This window comes from Hypomesus transpacificus, chromosome 4, assembly GCF_021917145.1.
Source record: "Hypomesus transpacificus isolate Combined female chromosome 4, fHypTra1, whole genome shotgun sequence".
Lineage (NCBI taxonomy): Eukaryota > Metazoa > Chordata > Actinopteri > Osmeriformes > Osmeridae > Hypomesus > Hypomesus transpacificus.
Window position 1 is genome coordinate 5,292,039 of NC_061063.1, and position 21,683 is coordinate 5,313,721.

Sequence of the window (21,683 nt, forward strand, 5' to 3'; positions counted from 1 at the left end):
TCTCTGTCTCTCATTCCGTCGCTCTCTCTCTCTTGTCCCAGGTGATAAAAGAGCATACTTGTCTCTTCCCAGACCAGGGATGAGTACGACATCGTGCGACCCAGTGAGTCATGGATACTTAACACAGTTTACACCGCAAGTTTTCTTCTCTTTGCCTCATCTTCGGTGGTTTGCTTCACTCATCTCACTCCCTTGTTGTGCTTTGCAGAAACATTCGGCTAGCCTGAAGACTGCCAAAGCTGTCAAGCTGGATGCTGAGGTATCGTGTGTCTGAAACATTCATTCTTTAGAGTAGCACAATGTCACGTCTCACATGCTCTCCTGGCCTGACAGGTGCATTCATTCCAACAAGGCGCCAATAACTTGCTGACTTCTGGAAGTCAATTATAAACGCACTGTGGGAATTGATGACGGGAGTAAATGATTGATAGAATCACTTTTATGCGAGCCAGCACTTCTACAGAAGTGTGAAATGGATGTGCAATTTCCCAGATAGAAAGGATGTTCTGGTACAACCTGGGGTCCACATTCCTCTCTCTCTCACCTGTCTCTCTCTCTCTCTCACCTGTCTCTCTCTCTCTCTCTCTCTCTCTCACCTGTCTCTCTCTCTCTCACCTGTCTCTCTCTGTCTCTCACCTGTCTCTCTCTCTCTCACCTGTCTCTCTCTCTCTCTCTCTCACCTGTCTCTCTCTCTCACCTGTCTCTCTCTCTCTCTCACCTGTCTCTCTCTCTTACCTGTCTCTCTCTCTCTCACCTGTCTCTCTCTGTCTCTCACTTGTCTCTCTCTCTCTCACCTGTCTCTCTCTGTCTCTCACCTTTCTCTCTCTCTCACCTGTCTCTCTCTCTCACCTGTCTCTCTCTCTCTCTCACCTGTCTCTCTCTCTCACCTGTCTCTCTCTCTCTCACCTGTCTCTCTCTGTCTCTCACTTGTCTCTCTCTCTCTCACCTGTCTCTCTCTGTCTCTCACCTTTCTCTCTCTCTCACCTGTCTCTCTCTCTCTCTCTCTCTCTCACCTGTCTCTCTCTCTCCAGGAGCAGACCAGCATTGCGAAGCTGGGGCTGGAGCTGCGTCTGCTGTCGTCAGACGTGGACTCTGAGGTGGAGAAGTGGGAGGAGCAGGACCATGACATTGTGCGCCACGCCCAGAGCATGGCCAGCATGGCTTACTCCATGTACCTGTTCACCAGGTACACACAACCTGTACACGCTCACAAGCTCCACCACATCTACTTCTACTCCATTTGTGCCGTCGAAGGACTCACAACGCTCTCATTCATTTGGAGTCCACTTGAATCCTCTTTTCCTGTCAATTTCCTATGTCGTCCAGGGGGGAGGGGCTACTGAAGACCACCCTGGATCTCTTCCACCAAGCCGAGGTGTGTACACGCCACCATTTTCCTCCTCATCCATGTCTTTCTCTCGCTCCTCCTCTCCATCTTCCCTCTCTTTTTCATCTTCCTCCTCTCCTTCCACCGATCCTTTATTATCAGTTGTAATTGAATGTGCCCAGGCCTCATTAAGAGACTCGTGTCCTGGAGGATAGACGCCTTATTAAGAGCTGGAGGCCTGTCTTGTATCTGTGCTTCTGGATGAGTCCCTGGCTACCATCACTGAAAGGATGAAGGGAGAGGGGGGGGAGAGAGGGGAGAGAGGGGGGGGGGGGAGAGAAGGGGGAGAGGGCCCCCTCTTGGTTCTGCGGTGAAGCTTTTAGGACACACAGTCACACACACATACAAAAGGGGTTTAGATACACACTGAGACTCACTCACACACTTCATGCACATCACAACTGATATTTTTTATCCATTATTAGGTAATTATACTGTGCAAATATTTAACCTTCACATTTTTGTGTTATTTGTTGGTTGTTGTAGAATCTCTCAATAGCTGGTTGGGGTTACTGGTGATTGAAATTAATGGCCAATCTCTTCCATATAGGTATTTAAAGTAGGTACCCCCCGCCCACACACTCACACACTCTTCCCCCCCCCCCCCTATCTCTCCTTCTGGTTCTGTCCTCGTTTGCAGGTGCTGTCTGAGGAAGGACTCCAGCTGTGCTCATCTCTTCACACTTTCTCTACCCAGGTACCACACACACACACACAAACCTGCACACACACACTCATTGTGGACCACCTTATAAATCACATTCGCTGGCAGGAAATGAATCCTGTCACCCAGATGCAGTCCTCTCTTGTGTGTGAAATCAAAGAAACAAGAGAACAGCCGCCTTGCTCTCTTCCAGCCCGGGGTCTCACAGTTTAATTAAACCACCCTTTCTGACAGCTATTAACGACTGCCATCCGTCTCAGAGGGACGAGGAGAGTAGAAATGTGGTTATTGGCGCTGGCTAACCCCGCCCAGACGAGGGCACCGCATGCTAATACATAATCAACGCGCCCAGATAAAGCTCTCATTTGATTAATTACATCAAAACAAACAGTAGAAAATTTGCTATATTTATATCCCCCCTCTCCTAAACTCCTGGATGAAACAAGCTGGTAGCCCACCTTGCATGGCCCCAACAAATTACAAAGTTATTTATGCAAATTAACCCAATTAAAGTTTCTTTGTGTCAGTAAGAGGTACATTAGTGTTAAAACTAACTAGTCAAACTCTCTGGGAAAGCAATATTTGTACCTGGCCACATGTAATTAGACCGCTAACTGTAAGTCTGTTGATATTATAATACACTAAGGTTATGGTTTGGGTTGGTGGATGGTTCGGTTTAAATTATTAATATTATTCTGTTTTTTTGTTCTATTATAATCATAGTTATTCTTGATTAATTATTGACAAACAATAGTTAAACAAATGGAATTGTTATGAGAGTCTCTGATGAAAGCGTTTCTGAATGTTCTCTTGCCCTCAGTTGATGGACGAGGAGAAAGCAGGAGTGATGTCAGAGATGGAGAAGCTGCTGGCATTGTGCCAACAGCTGCAGCTGGGCACCAAGACACCAGCACAGGGCAAGTCTGCCACCTTCCAGAAGGTACGCTAACTGGTGTGTGTGTGTGTGTCACAGGAAACAAGAACTTTATCAGCCTCATTGAAAATATTTTGGACATCAATGAGCTCAGATCACCTTGTCAGAGGTTAGAATGCATATGAGCTGATACAAAAATGACATGTCCTCCATTGATTGATGTTCATGCCTTTCCTGGACATTGTCTGCACTTCCATATCATTTATTAAGCAGACAGCCAATCTATCTGTCTGTCAGACACCATCAGGGGGTTCTGGTCAGGAAAAAATCTTCACCAAGAGACCGTGGCCAATCAGACAATAGATGATGTGCCCGTTTGTGGGTTGTGTGTGTGTGCATGTGTCATAAAGAAGATTGTGGGTATGCCTGTGTGTATGTGTGCATACAGGCTAATCTCTCTGTGCACCCATGCAGGTGGACTCCTCCATACAGACCACTAGAGCCATGATGACCGTGGTGGTGTTCCTCCTCCCCCACTGCAACAGGCTGCTCCGAAAGGTGAGACCCACTCGCCTTCTGTCCTCCTTACTTTCGTGCACAAAGTCATGCAGTATGTCCACGGTCCACTTACATCCCATTGGCCAATGTTCTTTTCTCCTCCTCTTCATCCCTTCATGTGTACCTCCACAGTCCAAGTCAGAGAGGAGCAGTCTGGGTTCTCCTCAGGGCTGGAGGGAGAAGCAGACCTCTTCACCCGTCAGGGGCAACACCTCCTCCGGCGCCACGCTCAACGTCAAGAACAGTAATGGCTTCGGTGTCAAGTCCCTGGAGCAGCACATGGCTAACCTGACTTTCCTGGAGAGCAAGTAGTCCAGCGGTGACCCCCATCGTGAGCGCTGACCCCATGATCTATTCCTGTCAGGCCTGGTTCAAAAACCAAGATCAAATACCATCAAGTTTTCATCTTTGTTACTGTTGGATTGGTTTTTATTGTATTGGAGTGAACCAAATCAAATTCACCCAAAGTATTTGAGAATAGTATTTGACCTGGGCTTCAAGTTGTATCTGTACGCCCTGGTCCTGGGTTTGTTTATGTAGTCCCTGTATAACTGTTAAGTGTAGGGTGTTGCTAGGTATGTGCCTCAGAGCCCCCAGTCACAGACCCACAACTGCATTTCCAAACCTTGTCCACCAGGGAGTGGCATGGAGACACATGCTCACTGCTCAGACCGGCTCGTTGTTCCCTCCTGTCGACCCTGGGTCATTCGGTGGTATCCTCGCGGATGATGACATTAAGTTCAGCTTTACAAGAGGGCGAAGGGAAGAGCCTACATGGGAGGCTTCTTCAGGATCTCAACAGTGCCACCCCCCCCCCCCCTTCAACTATGTGCCTCTGCTCTGTGACCAGCTCATTTGCTTAGTAGTGTACTGTAAACCGGGTAGCACATCTCAGCCAAATGCACACCTATGAAAAAACTCAAATAAAAGTATGCTTAAAAAATAAAGATCAGTGCATGATGCCATTGCCAAACTTCTTGTCGTACCATGTCAGGTCAGACTGGGCTATAATTGTATTAGCCCATAACACACTTAACAGATACAGGGTCATAACATGGGCTTGGGCACAGAGTGTCAATGCGATGCCAACGACTTTATGCCAAATATGAGTTTAATGAACGGATGAATCACTTGGCTTGCTTATCAAATGAAACATTAAGCTCTTAATACTCACATTAAACCAGAAGCAGATGTATTTTAGCCAGCTTTGTACTGTCTACAGCATTCAAATCATTATCAGTGTATTAGAGTTTGATTAGCTTGCCCCCCCCAAATGAAAGCCTGAAATGACCTGGTTGCTGTGTTAAACCTGTGGTGGTATTGATTGTAAAAGTGGTTCTCTCTGAAGTGTACATGTTATGAATGCTATCAAGTTCAGACTGCTGGATAGACCACTGTGTATTATGTTGTATGCTGGTACTTGAAGAAAAGATGTATAAGAGTGTCTTTCCAGAGGTAATAATGATGGTCGTGGTACTATGTCTGGGTGTGGAGGTAAACATCCATCCACAGTATCTAAAGCTTTAGAGATGTGATGAGTGAGCAGCTAATACAGGAGTGATGATACAGATATGTGAAGAAATAGCTCTAGTTTTGAACCAGCTATCCTTTTGACAGTTGAATGATTGCTAAACGGAGACACAATTCAATAAAATAAAACATTATTTTTCTTATGAATTGGGTTGGTTGTGTTATTTATTGATGTAATCATGAACACTGAAAGAAAAGAAAGAGTCAGACAGCAGAACTTTAGAAAGTGCTCTGCCTAATTGGTGTCCAATGTAGCTACATAATTGCTATCTTTGACATGTAATTACTGACATGTTAGCTCCCTTGTGTATGTCCATGTACGTTAAACAAACAACTTAAAATGTTTAAAAAAAACTTAACCATGAACTGGCTTTCAAATACGTCACGTTTTTAAGGCCAACAAAATGTATCCGCAAAGATCTACCAAATCCCCAACAGTCTGGGCTGATCAGACATGCAGTGTGCTGCTCCCATGCGGTCCCTGGGTCTTGGTGCACTGTCTATCCCTACAGGCTGCAGTCCATTCATCCAGTCATGGATGGGAACACGCGAGTCTGGCTGGGAGGGTCAAGAGGTAAGGGACTCCTCCTAAAGTCGACCCAAGAAAAGGCACCTTGGAGCTGGGGTGAGAATGACGAGCCCCTGGGACTGCATTGTTCTTCAGCAGGGCTCTGGTTGGCTGGCTCGTTTGGAGACCACGCTCTCGTACTGCTCTCTGGTCAGGAGGCTCTCTGTGATGCTCTTGCTCTCCTCGAACTTAGGCAGGATGACGGCGATGTATCCCTCTGTGGAGGGCTACTCCAGCAAATGCAGACAGACAACACCCAAATCCTTAAAACAATGTGGGTGTTAACAGCTAAGAACGGACCTAGTTTGTTTCACAATCTCACCTTTTCAAGTAAGAGGCTGGGCTTTTCAAGTATGTCCTCGTTCACCTCGAGGAGGCGGCCCCTGATACAGCTGAGAAGACAATATCACTACATTTATTAAGTGGGAACATTAGTAACACGCATCAACGCTAGCTAGCAGGGCTTTTTCTACCAGAGCTTAAATCACTAATGGATACCGCACCTGTAGATGGTGTACTCTGTAGTGTCTGTGCAGGTTATCCTACACAGAGGAGCGAAGTCTGTGAGGAACTGGCCACCCTGATGACAAAAACATGAACTCTTTATTAGTACACAATTTGTCAAAATCTGAGGACAGGACACAAAGTACTTGTTAAATATGACTTGGGCTGTTTGCTACGTGAAGCCAACAAAAATACATACTCTCTTAGATTTCCCAGACACTTTGTTCTGCAGACGACTGCAGCCAGCACTGATTTGATAGTTTATGCTCTTGACCGTCCGACCGTCTTGAAGTATAGGGTGCGTTTCTGCCAGAGTGATAACGCATAGTCTGTAGGAGAAGAGAAAAAGCCACAGGCTACATATGTAGTTTACTTTGACTGAATACATCGTTTTGTGATTTCGATGCAAGATGTTTCATTGATACTTGCACACATGAAGAAAGAATGTCTGGGCCATTTACCTATTCGAGTGCTGAAGGATGCAATGGTCTTCACAAGGCTGGCCCTTGAGATCTAGGTATTAAATGACAAGATAAAGCTACTTAGCACGCTGAACAGTAAACATTTGTTTGAGCAGATTTTTTTCAAACTCGTTGGGTGCAGCTAAGAAAAACAAAAAGTCACTTGTGTTTGAAAACAAATCAAACGTCAGTAGTTTTTGCCGTTGGACAGACAGCTGTGTTAATTAACCAAGTTAACGGGCTACCGAGCTATTGCTACTGTACAGTAGGTGTTTTGCTTCACAAGTTGACATCAACTTACCCGTTTTATACCATCGTGTGTAGTACCTATCAATGACTGATGGAAACTTTTTGTGTTCAGGACTTTCTTCTGACATTGTTAGAGAACTTAAATTACATTACTTTACAACAAGGAACGAATAGCGAATAGCTCACAATGAGCCTGGTAACACTTGGTATCAAAAGGTTAGCACTGTTTGCTGAATGCTCCTGGCGGAGTATTAAACATGTGGTACTCCTGGTCCGTGCGCAATTATAACCCGAAATCTATGCAGACGGAGTGTCTAAAGTTCCGGACCGAGGTGAAGTTAGTTTCATACTTGACATTCGACATTCGTCTCACATTTGGAAGACGCTACTTTGCAGCGTCGTGTTGGGGACCGGGTGAAAACTACCCATACGATTTTGAAAAATTATGACTTTTATAATATTTTTATTAATATAAAACCTCAAACGGACACCAGAGTATTCTAGTAAAGTATGGCCTACTTCCACACCCTTTATATTTTTAATTACGTTTCAAACTGAAAGATAGAAAAATTGCTAATCTCTGAAAATACCATGAAATCCTCACTAATCTTGATAATTATTTCAGAATTATTATTTTTTGTACTGAACAATCTCAGATACACCAGATTATTCTAATAAAGTGGCCTACTTCCACACCCCAGAGGCACACCGATATGACTGAGCTTCTGACATCATTACAAACTTTACATATGTAGTCTCAGGAGAAAAAGGACCAGATTATCAAACCACTTCAAATCATGCCAGTGAATTATTATGAATGAGCGCAGGAGGCGTCTATGAACAAGTAATTGTTTATCTTCCTTTTTTATGTGTTTGGCAGCTGTTTTGAACAATTGTTTCACTGTGAGCAGGGTGCCGTTTTAAACTTACTTTGGACTGATGTAAGATTATGACAATAAACGTTCTACTGCCGCTGACCCCCATGCACCACTAGAGGGCAGCACAGTAATAGATTTAGCAGAAGAGGTTGTTTCTGTCTCACCAAAGAGTGGTTGAAGGGTGACGCACAACATCCAACAGAGCTGAAGGATCCCAGTTTGCCTACTGAGTCCAGGTTTAAAGGGATGCTGGATCTTCAGTCGGAAAAAAGCAACTCGGGGGATTGTTTTTGCCAAGTCTAGATAGGTTGAAGGAAGAATCAGTGGTGTCCATGTTCATAGACTGTTAGTCCCATACTGTGCATTTCCAGTTGAGTTAATATCAAAAACCACTCAACTCTTAATAATTCTGGCAGGCCACAGCCATTGACATCCTTTCCACATGAGCATGTGTGTATCCTGAAGCATTACGTCATGCTCAAAGGATTTGGGGAGGAGCATGCAGAGGAATTAAGAGAGGGAAGAAGGGGTGAAAGAAGACAGAAAGGAGTGAGGCAGGGAAGAACACAGACACAACTCATCATCACTATAACCAACCAAAGCAACTTAACTCAGACCCTGAATAAATAGGCAAGCCAGAATCCTGTGGCTCCGTCAAAGGCTAAGCAACACCCTTCAACCAGAAAAGGGAAGTGAGAGAGGGAAGAAAGTAGTCAGGAACTGAGCAATGTTTCCCTTGAGAAATAGTCTCTAATGCCGACCGGTCAAATTCCACGCATAACTGGGCGTGACTCTTAGTCACTATGTGGACCATCCACAGGCAGTATTTTGGTAACTTTGGTAACGTACTTTAGGTGATGACCTCATGTCAGCACCACAGTTAGATGTGCCGATAGATCTTCCATGTATCTCATGTCTACGTGCTTGTCTGTTAGATAGTGGAAGGTTTTGTGGTTTAGTCTTTTTCCACTACTCTTTGGGTAGCAGTTACAGTCTGTAACTGATGCTATACTCAATAGTTACACAGAGAAGAAAAAGTGGACTTAAATACAATGAGCATCATGTAGACAGAATAGAAGAAGCTGTGGTGAGGGTGGACGGATACTGTCGAACAGCACAGTGACACCTGTCTGCAGACTGGTACTCTCTCTGCCACCAACACAGGTCAGAGGGTATGTGTTTGTGTGTGCACATATTCATTGAACACATGCCTGCATGTGTCTTGGCGTGTGCATGCATGAACATGCGTGTGTTATTGTAATGCTTCCAATAGTACATCCAGTCTCAAGCTCCACATCCAGCTCTGCATCAAGAGAGCCTCCAGCTGCAGACAGGCTTCTGTGTGTGTTCGCTCCACGTCAGCTACTGATGTAGCAGCTCAATCTGTTTGTAAGACTGGCTGGCTCTGGGCCGAGGGTCGTTCTCTTTCTGGATGGAAGTCATCACTCTGGGCCAAGGGTCGTTCTCTTTCTGGATGGAAGTCATCACTCTGGGCCGAGGGTCGTTCTCTTTCTGGATGGAAGTCATCACTCTGCGGACTCCACCATGCCTGCCAGGACTGTGGCTGACGAGGTCGAGTTAGGGTAAGAAAGAGAGAGAGGGAGTGTGTGTGTGTGTGTGTGTGAACGTGTGTGTGTGTCAGCTTATCATAATCTGGTGAATGTTAACGCATAATGCTGCTGAGTGGAAAAAGATTGTTTCCTGATTTTACAGGCCACAACCGTCCGAGATATGTTTTCAATCCTTATCAACGGCAACTGTGAGTTGTTGCTTTAATACTGCTGGAACACAAGTGTTGCACAGAAGACTGGGTCTCTGCTTTACTAGTAATGTCATGTATGTAATGTAAACCTTTTTTTTACAAATTTCTATTTATTTGTATTAATTGTATCACTTGTATTACTGTTTTTGTTATTATTTGTTTTTATAGATTTTATGAAAAAAAGTTTTGTAAAGCACATTGAGCTGCAATTCTTGTATTAAATGTGTTATATAAATAAAGTCTTATTATTATTATTATTATAAACTTTCACTTACTGTTCACTGAGGAGATGAGTTCTTTGGTTCATGACTCTGCAAAAACACCATGGGGTTTTTGTGATCAATAACAGGAAACAAAAGTCAAATGTGACCCAAAGGGTCTAATTGTGAACCATGCTTACCATGCATCGATGATGCTACAAAGGTTTTGTTGACGCAAGACCAACCCAGCCTCCTTCATGCCCCAGAGACCAGCTTCACAGAACTGTTGGTTGTGCAACAATCACTGCAGGGATATTCAAAATGATGTAATACGATTTAGAAGTTTGAATAGGAAATGTGCTTATACAATTTAATTTACATTTTAAAGCAAGAAAAAGAGGCTAGAATTTAAGAACCATGGAAAGAGCACTGAGTAGCTACAGATATGGTTTAACACACACCCGCTTTAGGCTTTTCTAAATTAAATGTTTTTCTAACCCATTCACTCAACCTAACCCTTTACCAAGTAGGATATTACCAGAAAATTACACTGCACCACAAAATGATGTGTGTATCAAATGGGTTGGCCGATGTGTGTTCACAACCAACAGTGTTTATGAAGGTTTACCAAAAATGTTAGTCAAACTAACAAATTAGGCGGTGCATACATATTCCAACACCTTTTAATTTATCTCCTGTCGTTTGCAAGCCCATGTGGTCTACAGCTGCCTGTGGAGCCTTTAGTTCTGTGGTTGCCTGAGCTTTCCAAGGAGAAAGTTGCAGTGTTGGGGCTGGCGTGTCGTCTGTGTAAGGTCTGGAAGATGCAGGCCTGAAGTCCACTGGCTTCAGAACATAGGCAGACATTGTTCCAGGTCATCGGAACCTTGCATGCTTCTCCTGTTAACAGGTGTCTCCAGAACACTTGAGTAACTTTCTGTTTCCATGGGTATTGCCAGGCTGTATTTCTCCTAGCGATGATTTCTTTCTTTACTTTTCTTTCTTTCTTTCTGAAGTAGTTTTTATCCTGTTTGATGTGCATAGTTTACCGAAATGGTTACAAATATCACTAATGGAAAAATAAGTGACAGCATTGTTTGTCCCACTCTAGTTTATTTGATGAAATTCGAAACGATTTATTGTTACAAATTCAATGGAACCTGCCAGCAATTTCAATGTCTTGAAAATGTTTGGACATTAAAGACAGTGACAGGATCATGCCTTAAGTCCTCTGGCAATATCTTTGCCACTGCCTGGGAAAGTGTGAATTGAAAGCTATGACGTACAAAAGTATAAAACTACACTGCCACATAATAGAGTGAAACCAAGGCTTTTAGAAAGGATGGAAAACACTTTGCTGTCTTTCTTCTCTTTACTTGTAAAAGGAGGACAGAATGACACATGCAAGGGGATAGCATGATCAGAACTCCCTGGACCCTCTGGCAAGGTTTGGGGAGCTTGGGACTGTTCTGGAGTGTTCCATTTGTGTTTGTTTTGCTCTGGCTCTCTGGACAGAGTTGGATGAGGTTGTGTGCTTTGGCCCAAGCTTCCAGTTTTCAGACTTTAAACTACATTGTGCCATTGGGGTGCTCTGGAAGCTAATGCTGAAAGTTCTTTATCTTACAAGCCCTGGAAGTTTTTACTTTTAGGAATTGGGTCCTCAGTTCTTATCATAGTGATGCTCCATTCTGGTAAATTTGTATGATTATGATCCAATAACAACCTTAGCGATCAATCAGTCACTATAACCTCGAATCTAATTCCATCCTGCCATGTCTAACTGTAAATTGTCACATTGCCTGTTACATTGGCATTAACTAATATTGTACTATCAGTACTACTCGTATGTCTAAGGCAGTGCTAAGAAATATAGCAAAAACATGAGGGATAGATAAAAAAAACTGGTCATGCCTAATTAGCATTCCAGACAGCTAAGATAACCTTTACAAACGCAAATAAAAAAACGGAATAGTTTCTGTTCATGTAATTGTCCCAGTCTTGAAGGGCTGCCCTGGTGGAAGTTTTCTCTGTGTGTCAGACAATGCTAGCCCTTAACACCCTTTTATTTGTCACGCCTTGGGCAAGGCCTCCTCATTCTCCAGTGCTCTCCAAACCACCTCTTCTAAGGGACGATGTAGCCGACTGTTAAAAAGGAAAACTGGAGGATTACGCTCTGTTTTAATTAAAAAGTAATGGGTGCAGCAAAGCCTCTTGATTGAGTAAAGTAAACATTGATCCAGATCTTTTTTCCTAGGTACGCCAGAACACATCAAACACTGAGGCAGTGAAGTCAGACGTTTGGACAGCTGGCCTGCTCCTCTGCTGAGGATGTGAGAGATTAGAGAAACCTTATTACATAGAGGAGCTTTTAGTAACACACACGCTCGCACACACACACACAGCATACACTTGCTCCCTGTCCATTATAGAGCAAGATGCTGAGACTTCCACTCTCCTCTTTCTTTTGTTCTTCTTCCTTTCAGGGCGAAGCTGTGGCCTTCACGGATCCCTACATGTTTTCCTTGGTGCTTAGATCCACTGTAACATCAAACAAACCACAGGAAAAGTGAATCTGAACCAAGTGAAACACTCTCATATATTAGCCCTTTCTTGTCCCAGGTTTGTTGATAAGATGACATGTCCTGGTTTGTTAATGTTGAAAAGTCTCTTCTCCTACTTGTTGTGTTTTTTGGTTGTAAACTTTACTGTGCACACACAGAGAAATGTGATCGTTGGCACGGCAGCCCTGTATTTTTTTCTGAAAATATGCATTTCTGTTAACCACGCTTTTTCTTTGGAAAAGCTATTGACACAAACCCTGTGATTAGGTTGTGTGAAATGGCTAAGCTGGAGAAGGCTTTTTTTGCTACATTAGATACTACACAAGAGGTCATTCAGGGGTCAGAGATCCGGTTATTGGTTCAAATCTTAACCAAGGATCTTACATTTTAGTCATTTAAAGATGAATATCTTTGCAGTTGTGTTCCTGTAAGCAATGGAACACCGACCTTAAGGAAGAACGTTATCAAGATGTGTCCCAAATGACAGATTCTGTACTTTTCTCTACTTTTCTCTGAGGTCACAGTGTAAAGCTGAGGGAATGTGGAGATAATGAGCGGTCTAATTCTCGGTACTTCGTCCTGGTGAATGATCGAGAGAATGATTTAGTGTATGTGACTTTAGCTGAGTCTATGTTAGATGCTAAGCAGCTGTATATAGGGGCCAGCTCTGCAAATAACACACAGCACAGATGCCCCCCCCCCCCCCAAACACTCATGAGCATGCATGTACACACCAGCGCTCACACACGCATACACTCTCTCAGTATCTCTCACCCCCTGCCTGAAACCCCTAAACACACTAAATCAGCAGGTTTTTTGGGGTCTGCAGATTTTAATAGCTTATTAAAACCAGATGACACAAATGTTTGAACCTGTGGACAATTCAGTCACTACAAAGTGCTGAGTTTGTTTCCCGAAAGAGTCAGACATACTGTGAGACGCTACCATGGGCCCTGGGAAACTTAATGAAATTTAATGAATTATATAGACCGTGTTGCTGACTTTGTTCTCCCCTGGGCTTCAAGTACACTGTTAACAAGCCACATTCAAAGTTAAAAAAAATTTTTGGATTTACAATGCCACTGACTGGAAAACCTTCATGTTTTGTTTCATGTTTAACAAAAGTGGACAAATAGCCTCAAGGTTCAACACACAACTTTAAATTGCTTGCTCGGATTTGGATAATGTCGGTTAGTATGTCGCCTAGAAGTTGCCCATTGCTGTTTTATGAAACCATGTTGAATAGTTGTTTGTCACCTTTTGTATTTTGCTACCTTTTGTATTGTTATCTTTTGTATTTGATCAAGTTTAGAGCTCATCATCTGCTTCCCTGTATATAATAGCTTACATTAGCTTACAACCTTTGATGCAGCATTGCACAATCAACAGCTCATATGGTGGCAATTCTTGGTACACTCTAGACTTGGCAAGATGTATGACCAGCCATAACAACATCACAAGTGAATGTGCAGGGATAAACAAAATACGCCCTCAGTCTACTGTTAGTCCAGATGTTTGTTTGATTGGAGGAACGCTCTGTTCTTCCCACTGTACTTGGTGCAGATTGGAAGCCTACATTCCTGTTCACAGGATGGATTCCAAACAATTGCATGTGGCTTCTTCTCTGTTATGAAAGTGATGTTAATGCTAACATATGTTCACATATGTCCATTGAAGTTGTAACTCTTGACTTGAAAGAACAAAGCTCAATATTTCAACTTATGGTCAGGCTTAAGATGTTGTTGATATGGATTGTCAGTGTATGAAAAAATAGACTAGAGGAGATAGTGAAGGCAAGAGTTTTAACCACAGTTTGTTAGCTGCCATATCCTCTGACGTGAGGATGTTTGCGTGCTGGCAGTTTATCCACGTCACACACACAGCCTCACTTTGACTGTTTATTGCATAAGTCATTTGCCAACACTTGTGCAATGTCATACATACTTTATTTAGATTCATATCAACAAATATGATTAACTTAATCTACATTCTTAAAGATTAGAAAGTCAGGAAACTGGCTGACCAACAGAGAAAGCCCACACACAGAACAAGTTCAGGTTCAAATCGATTATTGTCAGATGCACAGACCAACACAGATTCAAACTGGGCACTGAAGTTCTTAAGACAAGACAACGCAAAGCAATCTGGCATAACATGACATATACAGTGCCCTCCAAAAGTATTGGAACAGTGAGGCGAATTCCTTTATTTTTGCTGTAGACTGAAAACATTTGGGCTTGACATCAAATAATGAACGTGAGACCAGAGATCAACGTTTCAGCTTTTATTTCCAGGTATTTACATCAGGATCTGATGCACAACTAAGAAAATATCACATTTTGTTTGAATCCACCCATTTGTCATGTGATCAAAAGTATTGGAACAGTTATACTTACATATTTAAGTGAATAAGACTTAATATTTAGTTGCAAATCCTTTGCTTTCAATAACTGCAGCAAGTCTGTGACCCATTGACGTCACCAAACTTTTGCATTCTTCCTTTTTGATGCTTTCCCAGGCTTTCACTGCAGCCTCTTTCAGTTGTTGTTTGTTTTGTGGGGTTCCTCCCTTCAGTCTCCTCTTAAGCAGGTAAAATGCATGCTCTATAGGGTTTAAGTCTGGAGATTGACTTGGCCAGTCTAATACCTTCCATTTCTTGCCCCTGATGAACTCCTTTGTTGTTTTGGCAGTGTGTTTTGGGTCGTTATCTTGCTGCATGATGAAGGCTCTGCCAATCAGTTTGGTTGCATCTTTCCTTAAATTGGCAGACAAAATGTTTCTGTAGACTTCCGAGTTCATTTTGCTGCTGCCATCATGTGTTACATCCTCAATGAAGATTAATGAGCCCGTCCCAGAAGAAGCCATGCAAGCCCAAGCCATGACATTACCTCCACCGTGTTTCACAGATGAGCTTGTGTGTTTGGGATCATGAGCAGTTCCTTTCTTTCTCCAAACTTTAGCCTTTCCATCACTTTGGTAAAAGTTAATCTTTGTCTCATCAGTCCATAAAACTTTGTCCCAGAATTTTTGAGGTTCATCTCTGTACTTTTTGGCAAATTCCAGCCTGGCCTTCCTATTCTTCTTGCTAATGAGTGGTTTGCATCTTCTGGTGTAGCCCTTGTACTTTTGTTCATGAAGTCTTCTGCGAACAGTAGATAGTGATACTTTCACTCCTGCCATCTGGAGGTTGTTGCTGATCTCACTAACAGTTGTTTTAGGGTCTTTCTTTACAGCTCTCACAATGTTTCTGTCATCAACTGCTGATGTTGTAGTGGAAATGTTGGTAATATGCATAGATGTATGTGTATGAAATCTATAATCTTCTATGTTCATTGGTAAGAGACAGGAAGGCAAGATAATTAAGTTGAGTTCAAAGGAATGTGAGGTGCTGATGGCTCTGTGGGCAGCTTGCCCTGGGGGATGGGTGAAGCATTTGATATGGCCTTCTGTCCTCTGGTTACTGTAAGGGGTCAATGAGATAGTTGCTCTGAACTTTGGCTAGAAGGACTGTGTCCTGTTTCATTGTTTGTGTTAATTAAAAGTATTGTTTGAAGATGGTCACACAAAGGACAGTTGACCATTTGACTGGTCAACCCCTGTGGCTTTATTATCTACTGCTCTGGAGAGAGCTGTGACATCAAAGAACTTTGGGACACTGGACACTTGGTATTGTGTTAAGCTGTCACTAAGTTGAGTTAGCCAATCACAGAGTTTGCTACATTGATTGATTGACCTTATAGAATGCCATTTGATCTTAAGTTTATATAAGGCAGTGCATGTGTGCTGGCTGATCATCACTCCTGCGAACGACCTGTGTGGATGGCACACCTCCTTCGCTGTGATTGATCAGCAAAGCTTTGTTTATGTAATTGTATAGTCCAATAAATTGTATTAAAACCATATCCCTTGACTATTCAGATCTACACAGTGCCACTCGAATTCTTCCTTTACAATGTTTTCCTTGGTCTACCTGTTCGACGTCTGTTACTTAGTACACCAGTAGTTTTCTTCTTCTTCAGGACATTCCAAATGGTTGTACTGGCTATGGCCAATGTTTCTGCAATGGCTCTGATTGATTTTCCATCTTCTCTAAGACTCACAATTGCTTGTTTTTCACCCAAAGACAGCGCTCTGGTTTTCATGTTGTTTTCACCTCTGAATACAGTCTGCATAGACAAAACCTATCTTACCCAATCTGAACCTGAGTGTAGACATTCAGTGGTATTTATTGATTGAATAATGTATGTAATAGGACACACCTGGGCAACAAAACACACCTGTCAGTCACATGTTCCAATACTTTTGCTCACGTGACAAATGGGTGGGTTCGAACAAAAAGGTGATATTTTCTAATTTGTGCATCAGATCCTGATGTAAATACCTGGAAATAAAAGCTGAAACGTTGATCTCTGGTTTCACATTCATCGTTTGATGTCAAGCCCAAATGTGTTCAGTCTACAGCAAAAATAAAGGAATTGGCCTCACTGTTCCAATACTTTTGGAGGGCACTGTAAGTACTCACAACAAGTTTACACCTATGACAAGTTAAGATATAATTTAATAAACCTCCAAAATATACAACATAATAAACAAACACTTTCAGATACATTCAAGTCTGACTATGACTGTCATGATGCCACACTGATAGTTCCCAGCAGTATTAAGAGCAGAGAATTATTGATCATGCTTCTCATAATCCTCCATTCCATTCACCGGTCTCATACCGAGACCAACGTTGGAGGGCAGGAGTGAAGGGAAGGAGGAGGAGGTCTATCCAGGTCACCCTACAGCCCCTGTGGGTTTCACAGCAGCAGGGCTGTCTATACCCCTGTCTGATATCCTTGTTCAAAAGTGAAGAAGCCTACATAAGAAAATAACCCTAAACCAGTTGTTTCAGTACAGATTCAAATGTCACTGTTTAGTTTCAGATCATCTCAGGGGACTCTTCAAATCTTCAAATATGTGTCAACTCAACTCTGACACGTATTTCTGGCTCCACTCCACATGGATAAATAGGTTTGTAAGCTCCCTGCTCCAGACCCTGCTCCTTCTGTCTAGAAGTCATAGTCCATGTTGTCCAGAGTACCGTTGGGGAGAACGTAGAGAGACTTGCTCTTTTTCTTCCGGCTCTTCTTCTTCTCCGCGGGGTCGAGGGCCCCCGTCAGGGACAGGTAGGAGGCCATGCTGTTCCGAACGCCATAGCTCACCATGGCGTCCTTGTTGTCCGGGCTACCGGGGTTCTCTAAGCTCACCAGCTCTTTTCTGTGATTGGTTGAGATAGACAGACAGAATGGGATGGAGTCATATCACAGCGGTCTATACTATATCGGCCCTTTCACGATGGTCACTACTTTACCTGTCTACTTTCTTCCAGTCAAAGTGGCGCCTCATGACCACCGGGGGCGCCTGTGGGGGGCCTTCCAGGGTGGAGGCGTTCCCAGACAGACACGGGGTGGTGAGGACACAGCACAGGCCATCTGCTGAGTCTGGGGCAGGGGGGAACCGTCAGATATGATACCTACACTATACACTTGTGGCTTTTCATAGGAGTGTGGTCCTCATAATGCCCATAAACACTCATGGTTATGCACTGCAACAGTCTCTTTATGAAGTAAGCATTACACTTGTGTACTTGAGTCTTGCAATTTCGTTCATCGTCACACAGACAAACGCACACTTACAATAACTTTTAGAACTGTTAAGGGCATACTAAATCAGTGGTTAAAACCTTAACACCTCTTACATCCTGTTGTATTCAACAGCACTTAGCACACAGTTACTGAGTAGTTACTGAGAGAGAAACTGAGGAACACAGACAGGAAAGATAAGTACATTATCAGCCACCGCTGATTTCTATATTTAGCGCAGAGGGTTATTTTCTTTTTCTTTGTGTGTGTGATGAGTATGCGTGCATGTGTGCGTTTGTGAGAGTTCAGTTGTACCAGAGTAATGGTTAACCATATCCTCCAGGCACTGGAAAGTGAGCCTCGGTGAGATGTAGTACCAGCTGTTGTCCAGTCGCAGGACCTTGTAGTGCTTTATGGACCTGTGCTTCACTGACAGGGAGTACACACCTGTAAACACACAACACATCAGCAAACTGGCAGGGATGACATACCTGTAAACACGAACACACCTGAGCAAATCAGTCATTCATAACAGCAATTAATGCAATGTAGTGTCCGTAGTATGGACTGTGTCATACAGTTTAACAGACATGGCAAATCTGCTATTGCGCTAGAGGGAAATGGTGCTAGTTAGCAATTAATGACAATGTAACAAAGTCATCAGACATGAGCAATAGTGAAATGGGAAATACATGTGTGGGACTTCCTCCTTATTTGTTTATGCACCACATATTGAAATAACTTCTGGAAAGGTCATGTTCACACAGCGGCTGTCTGTGAACTATAAGTGATCTGAACCGTATTTAGTATCACACAGCGAATACATATTGGTTCATAGTTCACACAGTGATACATGAAGCACACCCGCACACCTTTGTCTTTGATGCTCTCTCTGACCATGAAGGAGCCCAGTCTGTGTCCAGGGAGCTGGAGCAGCTCTTCTGCCTTCCGTCTCATTACTCCCTCAAACAGCCAACTTGGAAATGAAAGAAATGACAGCATGATAGCTTAGTACAATCACAGTTATATGACATGATATGGTATGGTTTTCTTGACAATCCCCTTCTTACCCATGATACACCTTTGCTACATAGTTGTTAGGAATATAGTTTTCACTTCCTGGTGGGCCAGACTGGACTCTCCACCAACCGACTTCTCTGAACGATGCAAAACAAGTGAAAAGGGGGAATTAATAACGATACTTTGGTTAAACACATTTCAATTTTACAATAATAATAATACAGGGAACGCCTTGCAGAACACTTAAGTACATCTTACAGAATATATAGGTTCAATGTCCGAAACAGATTAACATGGATCCACACTGACATTGTTGCCTTCTGCATTTCTATCTGCCTGCGGTCAGACAGTGAACGGTATGAACATACTGAGAAACGGCCTTGAGCTTCTCTCCCATCCTGAAGAGGGGCTCGCTGACATCTGGAGATGGGTAGTCTTGGAGCACGATGAGGATTTCATCCTCAGAATCTGTGGAACCAAGGGGTCACCATGTTACCCAGATAGTCACCATTTGAGCCAGAGTCCCCATTTGAGCCAGATAGGTCGCAAATTGCAGACAAATACAGTTAGCAACCGATTCCTTTTTGACAGCGTGGACACCACCCAAACTTGGTGCATTTTGTTCAACTAATCCAAACTGGTCTGAGTTGCTGTATCACCTGATCTAGTGGACATATGTTATTGTCTAATGCGGAGGCAGCAGGATCGTACAATTGCTCTAATGTCTAGATACGAAACATTCATTTTGAAATCATGTTGCATTTATTGAAATAGTAAATCCTCACCAAACTTCATTTTGAAATTAAATATATGTACCATGTCAAGCTCATCTTTTGCTATAATTTTTTTTTGCATCCTGCAGTAGTGTATCCTTATAAAGGAGCAACATGTATAGCATGCTTTGTTTAGTCTTTTAATGTAGCTGTTTTAGGTTTTCCGTAAGACTTTTGCACAGTACAGTATTCTACTGTGTATACTGTGTTCTACTGTGTATACTGTGTTCTACTGTGTATAATGTGTTCAGCACACAGACAGATGCCCTTTGGGAGCCATAGAGTAAGTGCAGACTAGACTACCATACTGTGTCCTTTCTCTCCAAATGAATGCCTACATAAAGAAACTCAGCCATGGTCTAAGAATGGATGTCTTACCCCTCAGGGTGCTGTCATTGTTGTCCATATTGGATTTATTTTCGTCCTCTCCCTTCAATATGTTCCCCATCACGGAACTCGTCAGGGCCCAGCTCTGAGAACAGACAGAGAGACGTGTTGCTGTCAAGTCATATCTAAGACCATACTTCCCTACATGATGGGGAGAGAACGTTTCTGGTCAATGTCTCTTTTGAAAGTTCCACCCAGTGTCTGTGCCCAAACCCTTGTTTTGTAACTTCCTGTTAGCCACCAAAGTGCTGTGTCAACCCAGCATACACTCAAGAATTGGGAAATTGAGGCTTGATGTTATCAGACACATTTTTCTACTGCAACACACACCTAAACATGATGAAATAGCAGCCTTAATACAAAACTGATATTCCCACAACCTGTTGTATGTGTTGTATGGATGTATTGAGTCGCTGGACCTCCCATAACATGTGTATTATGTAAATGTAAATGTATAAGCAAGGATTTGTAGGGCAGTATAATTTTTTTATTATAATGCAGCTGCCTAAATATGATTCCCTCTTACTTTTAATGCAGGAATTCCACGTGTGCTGTATCATTCAGTTGTGTACGATCTTATGCAAATATCTTTCCTGGTATGTCAAAACCATTGCTGAACAATATTGCTTTACCACACTTTCATCAAAAAAACACAATTTTTGGGTTGCGAACTTGTCATTGGATATCAAACGAACGTGCCTCAAATACTTCCGAATCAGATGGATGTTATTGTATCTATGTTGGACCCAGGTCTGTGCAGCAGCAACCACGGTGTCCTTCCCAGGTGGGTGTAGACTTACCTATGTGGTACAGTGACTCATGTAGTGATCCACAGTGGGAGCCTGAAGCCTGGCAGGGTGGAAGATGAGACTCCAGAGCACTCTTAAACCACAGGGTCTGAGGCCATGTCCGCTGTGCGCTCGTATGTACAGAGATCTTAACTTTGACGAACAAACGTCAACACTTTCTTAGCCATCAGAATGAAGAGTCACAGCGCAGCAAGTCACACACTCACTTCCTGTTCTAGAATGAGGAAGAGATGAACAGCGCAGAGAGAACTCGGTTGTAATGTCTGAGGTATTCAAAACAACACAGAAGAGCCTAAGGATTCTAACAAGACTTTTTGAGTGAAAACCATAATCACATAACAAAAGCTGCCAAAATAATGTAGATTAGAACAGCATTCATATTTTCTCACAATCATTTGCCAGTGTAAACACGTTCTGGACTTTCTCATAAACATTTTAGAGAGGCCACTTTGGGGCCACGCTCAAAACATCTCTCCATAAGCCACATCATTTAACACAGGAATTTAAGAAAGGAATGTTACAAAATCATAAATTGATAAGGATTTTTCTCTGTAGTGTGTTTCAATACTGTCAGTGTTTCCTCTTGGACTTTGTGTTGGGATTAGGATTTGTAAGGATTCAAAGACAGAAAATAAAGGGCTTCTAACCAGTAAACCTCTTTTACATTTTGTCCTATACATTTTTCACACAGATTTGTTGTCTAATGATTATTAATGAATGTTTTGGGCTGTCCTGTTTATCTAACTGTCATGAGCTCACTTCTAGGAAAATTGCAAGCTTTTTTGACTTCAGACTGCAGGAGGTTACTACTAGGACTACTGGTTAGCAGACTACCAGGACGGACCTCCCTCCCCACAATCAACTGGTTAATTAA

General features: G+C 42.8%; 3 protein-coding genes across 4 annotated transcripts in view; 1 reads left to right on the forward strand and 2 right to left on the reverse strand.

Moving 5' to 3' along the window:
• The window catches only part of ctnnal1 (catenin (cadherin-associated protein), alpha-like 1), a 30,959-nt gene extending 25,799 nt beyond the window's left edge, over positions 1–5,160 (forward strand). Inside the window, exons 12-19 of the mRNA XM_047018642.1 lie at positions 42–103; positions 209–259; positions 1,032–1,186; positions 1,327–1,375; positions 2,028–2,084; positions 2,872–2,991; positions 3,400–3,483; positions 3,616–5,160. Coding sequence (XP_046874598.1) covers positions 42–103; positions 209–259; positions 1,032–1,186; positions 1,327–1,375; positions 2,028–2,084; positions 2,872–2,991; positions 3,400–3,483; positions 3,616–3,795 — 758 coding nt within the window. The 3' untranslated portion in view covers positions 3,796–5,160. The remainder of the gene's footprint in view (positions 1–41; positions 104–208; positions 260–1,031; positions 1,187–1,326; positions 1,376–2,027; positions 2,085–2,871; positions 2,992–3,399; positions 3,484–3,615) is intronic.
• abitram (actin binding transcription modulator) lies at positions 5,161–7,083 on the reverse strand. The gene is made up of 6 exons (XM_047018732.1): positions 6,848–7,083; positions 6,547–6,598; positions 6,285–6,414; positions 6,085–6,161; positions 5,904–5,973; positions 5,161–5,808 (listed from the first exon to the last, which is right to left on the reverse strand). Exons 1-6 carry the CDS (start codon positions 6,921–6,923, stop codon positions 5,674–5,676), a joined length of 540 nt encoding a protein of 179 aa, XP_046874688.1. The 5' UTR covers positions 6,924–7,083; the 3' UTR covers positions 5,161–5,673.
• A 9,901-nt stretch (positions 7,084–16,984) lies between these two features.
• On the reverse strand, positions 16,985–21,031 carry sla1a (Src like adaptor 1a). Of its 2 annotated transcripts, XM_047018716.1 has the most exons (8): positions 20,801–21,031; positions 19,992–20,085; positions 19,209–19,308; positions 18,891–18,977; positions 18,693–18,796; positions 18,136–18,267; positions 17,550–17,679; positions 16,985–17,455 (listed from the first exon to the last, which is right to left on the reverse strand). In XM_047018716.1, the coding sequence occupies exons 2-8, from the start codon at positions 20,059–20,061 to the stop codon at positions 17,248–17,250; spliced, it is 831 nt and encodes a 276-aa protein (XP_046874672.1). In that variant the 5' UTR covers positions 20,062–20,085; positions 20,801–21,031; the 3' UTR covers positions 16,985–17,247. The 2 variants fall into 2 exon arrangements, with proteins under 2 accessions (XP_046874672.1, XP_046874674.1); XM_047018718.1 differs by lacking the exons at positions 19,209–19,308; positions 19,992–20,085; positions 20,801–21,031 and adding an exon at positions 19,099–19,196.
• Positions 21,032–21,683: the final 652 nt, after the last annotated feature.

Excerpts from the sequence above, each read along its gene's own strand:
- abitram (XM_047018732.1), bottom strand. The coding sequence starts at position 6,923 with ATGTCAGAAGAAAGTCCTGAACACAAAAAGTTTCCATCAGTCATTGAT. Across the intron at positions 5,974-6,084 it reads ACAGAGTACACCATCTACAG|CTGTATCAGGGGCCGCCTCC; the intron begins GTGCGGTATCCA and ends TTGTCTTCTCAG. Across the intron at positions 5,809-5,903 it reads CCAGCCTCTTACTTGAAAAG|CCCTCCACAGAGGGATACAT; the intron begins GTGAGATTGTGA and ends TTGCTGGAGTAG.
- sla1a (XM_047018716.1), bottom strand. The coding sequence starts at position 20,061 with ATGGGGAACATATTGAAGGGAGAGGACGAAAATAAATCCAATATGGAC. Across the intron at positions 18,268-18,692 it reads AGAGAGCATCAAAGACAAAG|GTGTGTACTCCCTGTCAGTG; the intron begins GTGTGCGGGTGT and ends GTGTGTTTACAG. Across the intron at positions 17,456-17,549 it reads GACTGGAAGAAAGTAGACAG|AAAAGAGCTGGTGAGCTTAG; the intron begins GTAAAGTAGTGA and ends AACCAATCACAG.